The sequence below is a fragment of the Anastrepha obliqua genome, chromosome 2 (assembly GCF_027943255.1).
Source record: "Anastrepha obliqua isolate idAnaObli1 chromosome 2, idAnaObli1_1.0, whole genome shotgun sequence".
NCBI classification, from domain to species: Eukaryota; Metazoa; Arthropoda; class Insecta; order Diptera; family Tephritidae; genus Anastrepha; species Anastrepha obliqua.
Window position 1 is genome coordinate 84,282,653 of NC_072893.1, and position 16,457 is coordinate 84,299,109.

Consider the following 16,457-nt stretch of genomic DNA (forward strand, 5'->3'; position numbering starts at 1 on the left):
TTTTTTAATATTGAAAAAAAAAAAATCGTAAAAAATTTATATGAGTATTATTAGATGATTAGATCGTAGATATTAAATGAGTACATATGTATTAGTTAAAGCACAATCCCTCGCGATATGTATCTCACAAAATAATTTTATATTGTGACGTAATCAACCGAACAGCTGGTTGAATGAGAAGTAATGGATCTGCAAATGAACACTCATTATTTTATAATTTTTGGAACAAACTGGCATCGCTGCTTTTAATACTTTTACACAGTAGCGTACTCGCTCTGGTATATTACGAAAGCAATAGTTACGAACTCTACAAGGAAAGCGAAAACGTTTCTTTGTCATTTCCAGTCGTTTGCTGAAATTATTTGAGATTAAACATTTTGTGGTTGTTTGTAAAATAGTGAATCGGTGGGATTTGTATTGTGTATTTGTTTTGTATAATTGTTAAAATTAAGTGCAATTATTTGCTAAAATAATAAAAGACGCCATAAAGTGTATTAAAACAGAAAATTTGTTAATTTAGAGCAAGAAAAAATTCGATTTATACAGTTTATTGGCCAGGGCTAATGGTTCATTGAGCAGCAGCCCAGACTGATTTTCAACTGTCTCGTGGGCAGGAAAACGAGAGGAGCACGGTAGCTGCGAAAGTGCAGTTTAAATGGTGGAAATGGCGCAAGACATCACCAAAGGGAAGACACCCGAATCATTGTACGAGCAATGCCTTGATTGCTACGTCGCTAAACTCAATTATAATGTCCAAACGTTGGATAGTGTGCAGCAGTTGCGATATTTGCCAGCAGGTGTTCTAAGCGATGTTTATGCCATGGTGAGTTATTTGCTCGATTCCATATCCAAGGTTCTAAAGCAATATGCAGTTTCCCGAGTTGGTTTATATCTTAAAAAAATCTATGAGCATATGAAGCAGGGGGCGCCAGCAAACTTATGGTGGTACTTATGCTCAATTTCGTCGGTAATAGTTTACAAATCATTTTATCATCCGAAAACGAAAGTGAAACTAGAAAATTCCACGCTACAATCTCAATAAAAAATGGATATTAAATTATGAGCGTGCAGGGAATTAAAAAGGCTGGCAGTTAAGGCTAATACTTGTTTGTCCCGTGCAACGAGTATCACACGTACTCAGTAAGTTGGTTGGCCACTTCGTGAATGGAAGAGTAAGCATTGGTAGAAGAATCGAAGTGTCAGCTGCTAGCAAGATGAATACATACAATGTGACTCGGGTACAGCAGCTGATTTGTTGTTCTTGCGACTTGTAGTTTTCAGTGTCAAAGTGCCTGCTTTTTCGTTATTTTGTTTGTTCACTTATGTTCTTGAAATTTTGGATTTCAAAATTCCAAATTTTAATAGCTAAGTATATGTCAATGTTGTTGCTTTACTGAAGTCACCTTCTATGAATTCGCCTTGGAGAGACATTTTCAATACTTGCCGTTGTACAACTCCTGTAAAAAAACTCTACACTTCTCCAACACACACATCTTTGTTGTTATTTCTGTTATACATCAGTCAGAATCAGCTGGTGTTTAAAGAGAGAAATAAAATACTAGTCAATCAAGCCAACCTCCAGCAATGAAAACAACGGCCCAGCAGAAAAACAAAACTGATAACGAAATAAAAATAAAGTAGTTTCCCTTTTTGCCATCTTCGATTGAATTGCAATTATAACTTTTTCTTTTGTTTTTTGGCATCACTTTCTCATTAACTGAGTGATGCTTGTGTTTACATTTGAAGTATGTAGCTGTAGCTGTGTACATGCAGAGTTAATGTACAATTTGTCTTAAGATCGTTTAAACACAATTAAATTAGTAAATGCAAATGACCGACAATTCCATTCAACTGTCTCAACACATAAGTTGTGCCAGCATTATTTCGACGTTCAGCTTGTCAATTTGGTATTTGCTCGTGCTTCTAATTTACTATTCCGCGTGACATTTCCCATTTCTACATATTAAGCCGCCCATGCATATCAATAAACCGCTTTAACATAAAATAGAGACCCTCAATTATAGATGATTTTATCTATATAATAGGGTACTATGGCAGTTTGTTAGTTGGCAGTTCGCAAATATGTTCTGCTGTGAACGACCTTGCGAATTTCCTTCGTTTGCGACACTCGAAGAAAATGTCCTTGAAATATCAAATTTTTGACTGTAAAAATAATTTACTTATCTTTGTTCTTCACTTTTTGATACTTGAAGCTTAAACTTCGGGCTTGGCCGGCACAGTTGATTGTTATTTCAAAATTTTCAAATTCAAGCTTGCCAATGCGGTGTCGCGTTATTTGGCGCTCGTTGAATGTACAAAAGCCAAAAATACGCAAAACTGCCAAGTAACGAAGCCACCACCTCGATGTAAAGATCACTAATATGTTGTGGATATCTTGTTTTCTACAGCAACTGCTTAAACCTAGGTCTGAACATCACTAATTCATGGGCTTTATATTGGAGCTGAATGCATTAAAGATTAAATATCGCTTGCTTTTAACCAATACTATTAAATCTATTGAGTGTATAACCAGTTATGCAGTTATAAATGCTTAAAGCAGACGAAAAATTCTGTAGCTTCCTCGATCTTAATCATTTAATTCGGTTACTCATATACATATGTACATGCATATGCATGTAAACATATACGGTGGCTGCAGAAAGTCGTTCCCACTACAGTCGGTTCTACGTAACCGGAACGACCCGGATTTATATCCGGACAAGGCCAAGGACATATGTACAGATGTAGCTACAATCAATTTCCGAATTTTCGTTTACATCAGTCTTTTTTGATGGATATAAAGATGGCACATGTTTTTGAGAGTTAGGCGATTTTCGCTCCGATATTATTAAATTTGACCAAAAGGAACCGTTACATATAACACAAAAACGTATATCAGAAGTGCTTTGAGAATTGGAAATGCATTATAACTGAGAGAAACTTTGAATTTCAAAAAGCACTGTACTTAGAAAAAAGTATTTTACCATATTAGAAGCTCTAAATTTTTTTAAATAATTTTTTCATAACAGTTTGCATTTATCGAATGTAAAAAGCAAACTGATAATTTAAATAATTCAATAATAGAAAATATGTTCATTCATAATGATTCTTTAAAAAAATTTGCCTCTGTACATTTAAAGTGTCCAAGTTATATCACACATAAAATTGTAGTCTATTTCCTCAGAATTTTCAACTAGTGGCCTTAAAATATACTTCGAGTCATACTTTGAATTTTGTTAAGCGTCTGGATGTGAGAATTTATAATAAATAATCTGTTTCATTAAAATTGTCATAACAACATTTTTCCCTTTTTAGTCAGTTTTTATCAGAAGCAATGTATTTACTGTAAGGAGAGGCAAACCATTACGAATTTTGCTTTTACAGGTATTCGTTCCGGAAATTAATATTTCACCACCCACAGTCAAGCTTTAAATATTGCAAATTTTTTAATGTTTTTTAAATATCTATGAAAAAGACATGTCCATGCATATTAATTTAGGGAAAACCACAATCACTAAAAAGGACACTAGGCAACTTTTTTTTTAATTTTCAAAAGGTGCTAAACCCAGTGCTTAAAATACCAAGTTGACAACTAAAGGGTGTTTTTTTTAGAGGTTAGGTTTTCAAAATGAAATAAAACGTATATCATTTAATGTTATGGCCAAGAATTTAGCTTTATTATAAAGATAAGGGTTTGCCATTATGTTTTAAAAATGATTTCGGGCAAGTGGCCGCCGCGGCTGGCTCGAATAAATTCCAGCCGAGAGGCCCAATTTTCGACCACTTTTTGCAGCAATTGGGGCCGTATGTCAGCAATAACGCGCCGAATATTCTCTTCCAAGACGTCAATCGTCTCGGGCTTATCTGCGTAGACAAGCGACTTCACATAGCCCCACAAGAAATAGTCCACCGGTGTTATATCGCACGATCTTGGAGGCCACGCCACAAGTCCACGGCGCGAGATAATGCGCTCACCAAAAGTTTCCTTCAATAAATCGATTGTTGCGTTGGCTGTATGGCATGTAGCGCCGTCTTGTTGGAACCAAAGGTCGTCCACATCAACATCGTCCAATTCAGGCATGAAAAAGTCATTAATCATGGCTCTATAGCGCTCTCCATTGACTGTAACATTATGGCCGGCTTCATTTTTAAAGAAATATGGACCAATGAATCCCTCTGCCCATAGAGCACACCAAACAGTGACTTTTTGAGGATGTAACGGCGTCTCAGCAATAGCTTGTGGATTATGTTCACTCCAAATGCGACAATTTTGCTTATTGACATACCCATTCAACCAAAAGTGAGCTTTATCGCTGAACAAAATTTTCTTGTGATGCGTCGCGCGAACCGAACCATTATTTTCGTAATAAATTTGCACGATTTGCAAACGTTGTTCAGGTGTAAGTCTATTAATTATGAAATGGCAAACCAAATTGAGCATAAATCAAGTGACAGCTGTCAAAAAGACCATCTACGAAAAAAGTAGTGCCAACTTAAAAACCTAACCTCTAAAAAAAACACCCTTTATTTACAGATGAATAGATAAATACTTTTCAACAAAAATACAAAGTCAGCTAATTTGAACCAACCTCGTGCATATACATACATAAATATATGACAGGTTTAAAAATACTGTCCACCTTTAATTTAAGCAAAATTTTAATCATTTTGCCTCTTTTTATAAGTGCATGAAAAATTACAAAAAAAGTGCAGAATAGTTTGATAGGTATTCTATATGCAAATATGCGTACACTTATCAGTAAAACTCTACAAACAACCTTGGCGCAAATATTTGTAAAACAATCACGCAGGTCAAGACGAATTCATATAAGGTGAATTTACTAGAGCAGCTGATTTTTTTCTTGCGTCTATAATCAATTATGGGTCATATACTCTATTTAGGCATATCTGGGCTGAAAATATGTCATCTCAACGCTCAGAGTTTGCCATCGAAAATTGATGAATTTCGATATATTTTTGAGTCATCTGATGTAGATGTTGTGTGTGTATCTGAAACATGGTTCTCTACGTGGCATAATGACGATTCGTTTTGTGTTAATGGCTATAAAACTTTCCGTTTAGATAGAGCCAAGCGTGGTGGCGGTGTTGCAGTGTTTGTTAAAAATAGTCTGTCTTGCTCCCTCAAGTGTATCTCGGAAAATACGAACCTAATAGAATATATTTTCCTTGAAATTAAAACTAAGTATGACAAAATCCTTATTGGCTGTGTATATAGACCTAACAAATACATCGCCTACGCATCATTTGTTGATTTCATCGAAAATTTGTCTCTTAATTATAGCAGGAGATTTTAACAGCGACCTGCTATGTGAAAATGAGTTCGTGTTAGCCATGCGGAGCCTGGGTTTGTTCCCCGCTAACGGCTCTATGCCTACACATTTCACGCAAACTAGTAGCTCTTTGCTAGATATATTTTTTGTTAACGATACCGCTAAAATTATTCTATTTGACCAGCTTTCTGTGCCAGGTTTTTCTAAGCACGATCTAATTTTCATGACATTTGACTTCCAACTGACCCATGACACTAAATACAATACTATTCGTACCGTGATTTTCTACGCATAGATTATAAGCTTCTTGAAGGGGCTGTGGAGGAAATTGACTGGGAATGTATTCATAACTTAATATCTAGTAATGAGCAAATTAGCTTCATTGAAGAAAACATTAGCTCGCTCTTTCACCGCTTCGTACCACTTGTACACAAACCAGTAATTGATAAAAACCGGCCATGGTTCAGCAACCATATTAAACACTTGATTTGCAAACGCAACAAAGCATATCGCAAATGGAAGAGCTTCAGAACCTCGGAAACTTATAACATCTTTAAGGCTTGCAGACGACATGTTAACAAATCAATTAGATTGAGTAAACTAAAATACTATGAGCAGCAGTTTAGTACTGCAGTGGGTTCGAAGCAGACGTGGAACAAAATTCGTGCGATCGGGATTGGGAACAAAAATCAACCTATGCTAGATTTATGTGATGTTAATGTAAATGCACTAAATGAGAATTTTGTGTGCTTGCCCGGCTCTGTTAATAATATATGTTATGACAATTACAATTCTAATCTTAACGTTTTGAATGTGTCGATGATTGTGAGGTAGTACAGTCCATACTTAGTGTCAAGTCGAATGCGGCCGGTCTGGATGGAATTCATCCAAAATTTATAAAATGCCTGTTACCAAAGATCTTAAAATATCTTACCTATGCTCTGAATATCGTCTTAACCACGTCAATCTTTCCCAACTCTTGGAAGAAAGCCAAAATCATACCTATTAAGAAAGCGAATGGAGACTACCGCCCGATTGCAATATTGCCGTTCTTATCCAAAGTTCTTGAGCGTATTATGCATCGCCAAATAAATACGTTTCTGAATAACAACGCCTTGGTGAACACATTGCAGTCGGGGTTTAGATGTAGTAGGAGCTGCACCACAGCACTCCTAAAAGTGTCTGATGACATAAGGCTCAACATTGACAAAAAGCATGTGACTTGTCTAACTCTACTTGGCCATTCAAAGGCATTTGACTCCGTAGACGATAAACTCTTAATTTTGAAGCTTAAAAACTTATTTAGCTTTTCAACGTCGGCCTTGACTCTTATAGAAACGTATCTTAGTGACCGATTACAAGCCGTATGTGGTGCTAATATTATATTTACCATGTCAAACTTTCTCCCTGTAACCAGAGGTGTACCTCAAGGCTCTATCCTTGGCCCTCTTTTATTTGTCTTGTACATTAACGATTTGTTCGGTGTGATTAAATATAGTGATGTCCATGTATATGCTGATGATGTTCAATTATATGTTAGTTGTCCCATTAGCTGTATTGATATTTGCATAAGTAATATGAATTCTGACTTGAGCCTCACAAGCAAGTGGGCTTCTGAAAACGGGTTAATTCTTAATCCTGATAAGTCCCAATGTATCGTTATTTACAAAAAATATATCAAGCTCGATGGCTATACACAAGTCAAACTAAATGGCGCTGTGATTAAATATGTGGACAATGGTAAAAATTTAGGGGTTACATTTAATAGAACTTTGACATGCAGCAACCACATCTTTACTGTCATAGGCAAAGTTTATGGTATGCTTCGAAATTTATGGACGACTCAATATTTTACACCAGTAAACACTCGACTGCTACTAGCTAAAACGTATTTGTTACCAACGTTACTGTATGTTTGTGAGTTATATACTCCTTGTGATAGTGTGTGTCATAGTAAGCTTAATGTTTTGTATAACAACATTGCAAGATACGTGTACTGTAAAAAACGTTATGACCATATTTCTGTATTTGCGAAAAAATTGCTTCCGTATCCTTTTACGACTTGCTTAGATTTAAATGTTTAGTTTTACTCCACAAGATCATAAACACTCAGAAACCCAGATACCTCAAAGATCGACTTATGCCTTCAAAGTTCTGCCGTTCGTTAAACTTAGTCCCGATGAAATACAGTTGTTTGGTGACTGAACGTCAATACTTTGTGTTCTCTGTCCGTCTTTGGAATACCTTACCTTACAAAATTAAACGTATAAAAGAAAGCTCGTGTTTCAAAAATAAATTGCTTCGCTATCTTGTCTAAAATTGCTGAATGCACTCAAATGGATCCACATTATTTAAATCTCTTCCTATTAATCCCTACTCCTACTACTACTATTTTTACCTTACTTTCCTTTTAATACTTTCTCCAACTTATACTTCTTTACTACTATCTGTAATTTTAATTTTAATTTTGATTTTACTGTTAATCCTTTTATGTAAACTATTCTTAAGGTCAATCATTGTAAAAATAACCTATGGTTGTATGTTTTGACTTTAATAATAAATAAATAAATAAAAAAATAAATAAATAAATAAAAGCGAACCTAAAGCCAAGTGCGAAGTGCCTTGCAGGGCAACCTCCTAAAATATATCAATTCACCTGTACTGAATTGAATTGAATTTCAGTTAAGAACACAGGAATTAGAAGCACACGATTACTGCGAAAAAAATGCTGAAAAGTGTGATGCTGCAAGATTAGTCCAAAATCACCTCTAAGCTACCTCAAGGCCTCAACCGAGAGATTCCGAAAATCTCACTAATTTTGGTAAATTATTAAACGTGAATAAATATTTATTAAGCAAGCATTTGCATTTGTATACAAGTACGTGGAAGTGTTTTTCGTTTGTAATTCGGTTTAAAGTGTGTTTCTATTTTTGTTAACTTAACTTGTTTTTAAATATGATAAATCGAAAATACGAATAACCAAAAGCATTTATATTTTAAGCTTACTGCAGCACGATTCATTTTAAGACCAAATTTTTTTGAACCCTTTGTGTGCAAACTTTTCTGTAGTGTTATAAAAAAAGAAAATAAATAATTGGCGTGTACACTCTTGTTAGGTGTTTGGCCGAGCTCCTCCTATTTGTGGTGTGCGTCTTGATGTTGTTCCAGAGTGTTATACTCACTTCTAAATAGCCCTTAAGCATTATTAATACACATTGCTTTAAAGAAAATTAAATATTCGGCATTCCGTGAAAATAACAGGTATGAGTGCAGAAAAACTCAAGATCATTTAATAATGTACGAGATGAAAATTTAAGATTTTCACCATTGCATTGGGATTTCGCAATTACAATTTTTGCATTGTGCAAGTATCACTTGGTTAAATGCGTAGGCTGTTTGTTTCAGCTGCATCGTTTCTCTGCTTTACACTTCGCATGATCGGTATCAATGCCATTGAACCCTGCTGTGTGGACTAGCAATCAATTAAAAACTTGCATTCTGCGTATTGATAAAGGACAGCACAATAAAGTGGCCTCGCGCGAAACAATTGTTAATGTTTAAACATGAATGATGAGAACATAAAAGAAATCCGTGTAAATAAATTCACAACTGAGCAAAATGTGTGAGTTTCCATTTCTGCGTTGTGATGCAAAACTGATGAATAAAAATGATATACGACTTTTGTAACTAAAATATACTACAATACTTATGCTAGTGCATGCATACTTGTGGACTTGAGTTCAGCATATAAAGCCCTGATCGTCTTCCGATAGATATTTAATGAGCCATGCCTCATAACGTGTAGTAGTCCTGTAAGGTGATTCAAAGATGTGCTAAAGATAAATATTACGCTTCAAAAAAGTCCATTGACAATTTAAGATATATTTATCTTATATTCCGTTTATATACTGAAGTATGTATTTAATAAAATTCCGTTCATATTTCAGATGTCCACGCATGAAGAACTTAAGGATATGCTGCTGGAACAGCTTATCGATTTGAGCATCTTTGAACGTTTACTGCGCTTTGATCCAGTACGTCAAAAGCTGTTTCGTTGTCTGACATCCTTGATGAGCAGCGGTAAACTTCTATCGACTCAACTACAACAGAACTTTACTATGCGTTACCACCAGAAACAAGACTCAACAAAATTTACGAAGACTGCCACAAAAGAACACAACTCGAGTGCAATCCCGCTGAGAAAGGCTTCTAAATCTCGCATAACTTCAACAATGGTTGATTTGTTTGCCAATACAAGCATTAGCAGAACTAACGATGATAAAAAGACAAGTGAGACGGCTGAGTCGTCAATTGCAATTGATGTTGACTATGACGAAGTTTTGGATGATGAATTACACTTTGGTTTGGATGCTATTGATTTTGGACTACGTTTGGGCTCATTTCTGTCTGAAGCCGGTTGGCTGGCGGACAGCATAGAGATATTGCAGTGTGTAGCGGTAAAATTGTGTAGCATGCCAGCTGATAAACAACATACGCTTCTGCGCTTAGACTGCCTGCAGAGGTAATATGTTGCGAAATAATGATAAGCATATTTTACTAAAACTTCTCTCTTCTCTATTCCAGATTACTACATTCCGAATCTACATTATACAATTTCAAATCTGCCGAACGCACATTTGATGAAACAGTTAAACTACTCAAAGAATTTTCTCAGGATAATGTACCACGTTCATTATTAGCAAAAATTTACACACAATTCTCGGCCATGTACTTTGCGCGCAGTGAATACGATAATAGCCACATGTGGAGTATTGTTGCAATGCGACATTTGGAAGAATCAACGCCGGAAAGGTATTTCCTTTCGCTCTATAAATTCAAATCAAGATTAATATTTTATATGTCAATTATTTTAGGATCGCAGTAGATGTTTTGCGGCAAGCAGCAAAAGCGTGTGTGGTAAAACGTGATTTTCAACGCGCAAATCTTTTAATTAGTCAAGCAACGTACAGGGCACGGTAAGCATGCCGTTTTAATACCACAGTTAACCATAACGAACGCTGTCAGTAAAGACAAAAAAGGTTAATTCGTCGATTGAAATGAAGAATTAAAACTTTTTCTGTGATGGTGGATGCATTTTTATCAAACACACAACCAAAAGTTTAACTTAGTTTAACAGTTTTTTAACTTACGAATATACAGGGTCCATCACTCGAAGTGTAACCAATAAAAAAGGTTTTATTCAATTCAAAGTAAAAAATGTGTGAAAATAACACAAAATTAAGAATCAACCCGCCGTAGCCGAATGGGTTGGTGCGTGACTACCATTCGGAATTCACAGAGAGAACGTAGGTTCGGATCTCAGTGAACCACCAAAATTAAGAAAAACATTTTTCTAATAGCGGTCGCCTCTCGGCAGGCAATGGCAAACCTCCGAGTGTATTTTTTCCATGAAAAAGCTCCTCATAAAAATATCTGCCGTTCGGAGTCGGCTTGAAACTGTAGGTCCCTCCATATGTGTAACAACATCACACACCACAAATAGGGGGAGGAACTCGGCCAAACACCCAAAAAAGGGTGTACGCGCCAATTATATATATATATATATTTCGGAATTTACTTTTCGATGAACTTTATTACCACAATCTGGCCCAAAAATATTATATTTAGTCTTATCGCTAAATATTATTGTACTTTTGACTAAAACTCATTGTTACGATCAATGAATTTTTTTGTGGATTCCAAAAGCTTTTTTCGGGGTTTTTCACTTATAAGCTGCTTAATGCGAGGAGATCGCTGATTATACTCAGGAGCTCTAAGCGTTCTTTTAACAGTTTCATCACTAATGGTTATTCTGCTAATCTCAGCGAGATTCCTATTAATTTCTGGGGATGTCGCTTAATTTTTCTAATAATAACGGTCTTATCGCGGAACTTCAATGTTTCAGGGCCTTCTTCGCTGTCCTGCGTTTAACGAATTCCTCTACAAAATGCTGTGGATAGTTAAAATGCTCCTTTTTTTGGAATTTGATATATCTTTTAATGTTTTTCTTTCATTTTGTAAATTAGATATTATTTTTCTTTCCTCTAAAGTATTTTCTTTTGACTTTCTACCCACATTTTAAACAACTTCTCGTATTTTATTACACATTAACTGCCGAACCCTTCGAATTTTACTAACAGAATGAATGTTAAATTATACCAACAGCGACGCGCTTTTGTGTGGATAACGGTGCCTTTGCAAATCCTATTACGATTTAAAATTCTCAATACTTATGTGAATTCAATTCAGTTCATGTTTATAGCGGTTTATACTTATAATTTTTTTTTAGATGATTATTTTTTTCAAGAGAAAGCTAAGTGTTCAAATGTATTAAAGAATGAGTTTTTGAATGTGAACCCGAGATAAAACAATCTTTTTTGGACTTTCTACTAAGAAAATCGACTCCGAATACTTTTGTGAGGCACTGTATATAGAAAATTAAGTGTAGAAGATTGCTGGAATACTGCGTTTGTCAAAAATCTCCAGTTCTCCCAATGAAAGTTTAAAGTCTCTGGTAGGCGATTTCCTAAGATCTGATAAGATCACATTTTTTGTAGAGGCAGAAGTACATTTAAAATCCTGTATAAGTATGCTAGTAATTCAAAGTTCGTATTGTACTTTCTTTTATAGAAAAGTTTTTGGTGCGAAACATCAAAAGTATGCCGACACCTTGCTCGATTATGGATTCTTCCTTCTCAATGTTGACTCAGTATATCAAAGCGTTATTGTTTACAAAGATGCCCTCGACATTCGATGCAACATATTTGGCAATCGCAACTTTCATGTAGCGATAGCACACGAAGATCTCTCATATGCTTACTATGTTCACGAATACAGCACCGGCAATTTTTCTTGCGCACGAAAACATGTCGAAAAGGCAATCGACATCATGGAATACTTGGTACCGAAAAATCATTTGATGCTGGCATCAGCGAAACGTGTGAAAGCTTTGTTACTTGAAGAAATCGCTCTGGATAAGCTTGCTGAGGGAGGGGTTGATGAAGACGGGCTCTTACGTCAGTCCGAGGAGTTACATAATTTCGCGCTTAAATTGTCGTTGGAAATGTTCGGCGAAGTGAATGTGCAAACAGCCAAACACTATGGCAATTTAGGTCGACTCTACCAAACTATGAACCGGTTTGAGGTAAGTGGTCGCGAGTAGTATTTATTTTGTAATTATGAAAATGAGCTCGAAAATTATTTGAAGAATTCTGTTGGAGTTACAGTCCTTATACACTCCGGTAATTCTATAATTGCAAGTGGTATTCTCAGCATTCTTATGCAGCCATATGCGCAAGCTCGGGATATGGTCCAGCGACTTTTGTCGTTTCTTCTTTTCGACTGCGATGTCATAGCGAGAAAAAGGGAGTGGACAACACGGCCTGTTTGGCCACATGAAAAGCACATACTCTTAGCCCAACCCAGCTCCATCCTAGATTTATTGAGAGAACTGTGTTTGGATGAGGTATTGTGATGAGTAGAGGGCGTAAAATATCTTTTGGTCGAAGTGCAAACCTCATTTTGTTCTTTTCTATTATATGCGCCAAATTGGAATAATCAGTTTTAACAATTAGTTTTTCGATTTACCACTTGTTAATATCTTTATTTATTCCAGGAGGCAGAGCGCATGCATCTGAAAGCGATAAAAATCAAAACAGATCTGCTGGGTCCCTATGATTACGAAGTGGGTCTTTCGATTGGTCACTTAGCTTCCCTCTACAATTATCATATGAAAAAATACCGTGAAGCTGAGTCATTATATTTGAGGAGCATAGATATTAGTATGTATTAATTGCAGTTATTTGGCTCAATTATTTTTCATAATAATGAATTTGCCTTGCAGGTCTTCGCCTATTCGGTAAATCGTATTCGGGACTAGAGTATGATTACTTAGGCTTATGCCATGTGTACGAAACGCGACACGAATTCGAAAAGTATTTGAAGTATGCAACAATATTGGAGAATTGGCAAGTTTTGCGCGGTCAGAATGTTGATATGAACGTAAGTATTTTGCAATACTGATTTTCTAAAATCTCAAATCTAATTTCTTTGTATATCCGTTCCTATTTAGAAAACCTATGCTGCAGCTAGCGATGAGTGTTCTTTGGAAGATGTGAAATATAAATTCTTTAATATGTGCACACACAATTTAAGCGCCTCAACGACTGCGAATGAAGGTGCGGATACTCTGAATTGATTACACACAGTACACTTGCGCAATATACTCAGTCGAATACTTAAACAATCACTCGAATTTTATAAATGAGTATAAGGATTGATTGCATCCACGACTACGCTGTTGAATTCGATGATTTCTTGATTTCTTTGGTTCAGCTGTATGATGTGGGGTATTTAAAAATGGCATGCGTTGATAGAATCATTTATTGTATATCTTGTTTCGGTTGTTCGTACGATATATTGCTTATGTTAATTATTTTAAGTAAATCCACATATTTTTAAGGAAAAAACAAGACGTCCCATGTTTATTTTTTATCTTAACTACCATTTTAGTTTGCCGTAAATCGAATGAAATATGATTTTTAGCTATAGATATGTATATGCTTCACAGCACTATTCCCTTTCAAATACTGTATTAGCGTTTATTTATCTGAAAAGCTTACTTCAAATAACGGAAATAACTGTAAACAGATTATGAAGTGTAAAGAGATACAGACAAATTGCACAAAAAAATATATAGATATACTTAATAATAAGGATTAGGAAATAGTTGCTTAAACTTTTATGGAACATTTACTAAAGTATAGATATAAATTAACAAAAGTAAAAAAGTAAAAAATAAGACTTTGCATTCTGCTTGGTTATGCGGTTTTACACAACACGTAAATAGGTATATAGCACGCAAAAAGCAAAAACAAAAACAAACAAAAATACCACTTAAGGATAAAGTCATTGAAATTATTACAACATGGAAGAAAATTATATTATAATGTTTTGAAATGTTTCATTTGGTAATATTATGAGACAGCAAAGAAGGTAGTTGGACTTTAATTTTTTTTTTATTAGAAAACGGATTTTTGGAAGTGTTCAAAATGTAAAATAGCGTTCCGAATTTTTTGGAGGCGAGCAATTTTATTTCAGATGCGTGGAATTATTTACAAAATGATCGATTTTACTTATGTTGAGAACGTATATCCTTTGTAAATATTAGGAACTAAAAATAAATTGAGCTGAAGAAGCTCAAAAATAGGAGTTTAATAAATTAAATAACACCAGTTCTGATTTTTTAATTAATGTATTTTCACATTTTTTTTTTGGTTTCAAAATTACATTAAATCAATTTTATTAAAATTTATGTGTATACCTCTACACAACTAAAGCATAAATATTCTATTTATTTTATTATTTTATTTTATTTTATTTTATTTTATTTGGTAATTATTAAGAACGAAAGGGTTTGGATTTTAATGCTTTTCGTAGAAGGAGAAAAGGTTCTACCAAAAGAACAAGCGTTTATGATTTTTTTATCTAAATGTGCGTTTGAATTAAGTAACAAATTTTGTTGTGTGTTGTTTTTGTAGCAGCATAAACATTTCCTATACAATCACGGGGAATGCTACTCGAATGACAGTCCTTGACCGGATATAAATCCGGCTCGTTCTGGTAACTTAAAATCGTCTGCCGTGGCAACGAAATTTTGATTGTACTTTGGAGCACTGGTTAGTAAATCTCCATTAATTTTGATAGAGTTTGAATCGAACTCGTTCTAAAAATTTAAAAATGTAGAATTTTCTTCGACTGCTTTACATCCAAATTGTGTTAAACTTATTTTTGATTTTTTTTCATCCCTTCGAACTCAATAATATATGTATAAAGGAGTTAAAGGATAAAAAAACGTCAGAACACAAGTAAGACACTTTGGGTAGGCCATTCCACAACGTTACATGCTTGCTGCCACTTCTCGCAAATATGCGTATTTATTGGCAACTGGAAAAACTCTACCTTCGTGCCTTTACAAAAGTGTGTTTTATGTTTTTACTCTGGAAATAAGTGCTGCTTTTGATTTCGAATTAGAAATTAAGCTTTCAATTTTCTTTTTTTATTATATATTATATATTTATTTTTCGAAATGTAAAATAATAAAGATTTTTGGAACTCGAGTTGATAACAGGAAATGCCAGCCATAATCTGTTTAATTGCCAGGTAGTTAATACTGGCGACCGATACGTTACAATGAAACTACCTTCTTTATTGTGTCATGGGTAATATCAACATATACAAAAAGGTGCTAAGCATACAGTTCTTGAATTTAATATCTTTTCGGTTATACGATTATAATTATTGTATAAGTATGAAATGCGCAAGAGCGTCATTCAAGCTTGTAAATGTGGATACCAATTGCGTTATACGTATTTCAGAATTTAAAATCGAAATGAATCACTTTTAATTAATTCCTCATTCTAATCTTGGTGTATATAATTTATTTCCGTGTGCCTTGGTTTTCAGCGCATAAACTAAATTCCAATGTATTCTCTGCTTCTACGGCAATTACAGAATTTCATTAATTTTATTGTGTATAATTGAATATATTTTAAGTTATCTTTCGAAAAATTATGACTAATTTTCGCCAGTATACATACATATTATATATTTTTTATTCACTTATATTTACTTATGAATATATTTGGTTTAGTGTTTTATGCGTTCTCTAACTTTTCGAAAGTTTATCCGTTTGATTAATAAATTTTTATGAAAAGGTTGGTTGTCTGGTGGTGTCCATTTAATGTAACTTAAATTAAATCGTTCTAATACTTATTCATATATTTTTTTTTTATTTACACGTATTTATTTTTATTTCTGGTTACTGGCTTAAAACGGAAATCTCAGTGTTATAAGACACAATAAAATAAGTTTTTTTCGTTGCTTTGACAAAATAAAATACAAAGTATTTTTTTAAACGCGTTCATAATTTTTTGGCCAAGCCTCATTTAACAGGTAGTAGTAGAGCAAAAACAACAAGAGCAATGTATTTTGTTTTTGTTCTGGCTTCCTAAATGTAATTTTGCAGTTTATAGTCCCAATAATAAAATGAAATCAGCTGCTCTATTGAGACCACCTCTTCAATGTGACTTGCCTTATTCATAAAAATATAATTTAAAATAACTTTTTTTTAAATAATTATAACATGTGCATATCAAGGGCTTATAC

The 16,457-nt window shown here is 34.4% G+C and overlaps 1 protein-coding gene across 1 annotated transcript; it reads left to right on the top strand.

Moving 5' to 3' along the window:
* The first annotated feature begins 337 nt into the window (after positions 1 to 337).
* Positions 338 to 14,623, top strand: LOC129237899 (amyloid protein-binding protein 2). Its single transcript, XM_054872875.1, has 8 exons — positions 338 to 823; positions 9,239 to 9,813; positions 9,876 to 10,103; positions 10,166 to 10,267; positions 11,922 to 12,435; positions 12,907 to 13,072; positions 13,135 to 13,292; positions 13,363 to 14,623. Exons 1-8 carry the CDS (start codon positions 656 to 658, stop codon positions 13,486 to 13,488), a joined length of 2,037 nt encoding a protein of 678 aa, XP_054728850.1. The 5' UTR covers positions 338 to 655; the 3' UTR covers positions 13,489 to 14,623.
* Positions 14,624 to 16,457: the final 1,834 nt, after the last annotated feature.

Coding starts and splice junctions, on each gene's coding strand:
- LOC129237899 (XM_054872875.1), top strand. CDS start 656: ATGGTGGAAATGGCGCAAGACATCACCAAAGGGAAGACACCCGAATCA. Junction 12,436..12,906: donor AAACTATGAACCGGTTTGAG/GTAAGTGGTCGC, acceptor TATTTATTCCAG/GAGGCAGAGCGCATGCATCT. Junction 13,073..13,134: donor TTTGAGGAGCATAGATATTA/GTATGTATTAAT, acceptor TTTGCCTTGCAG/GTCTTCGCCTATTCGGTAAA.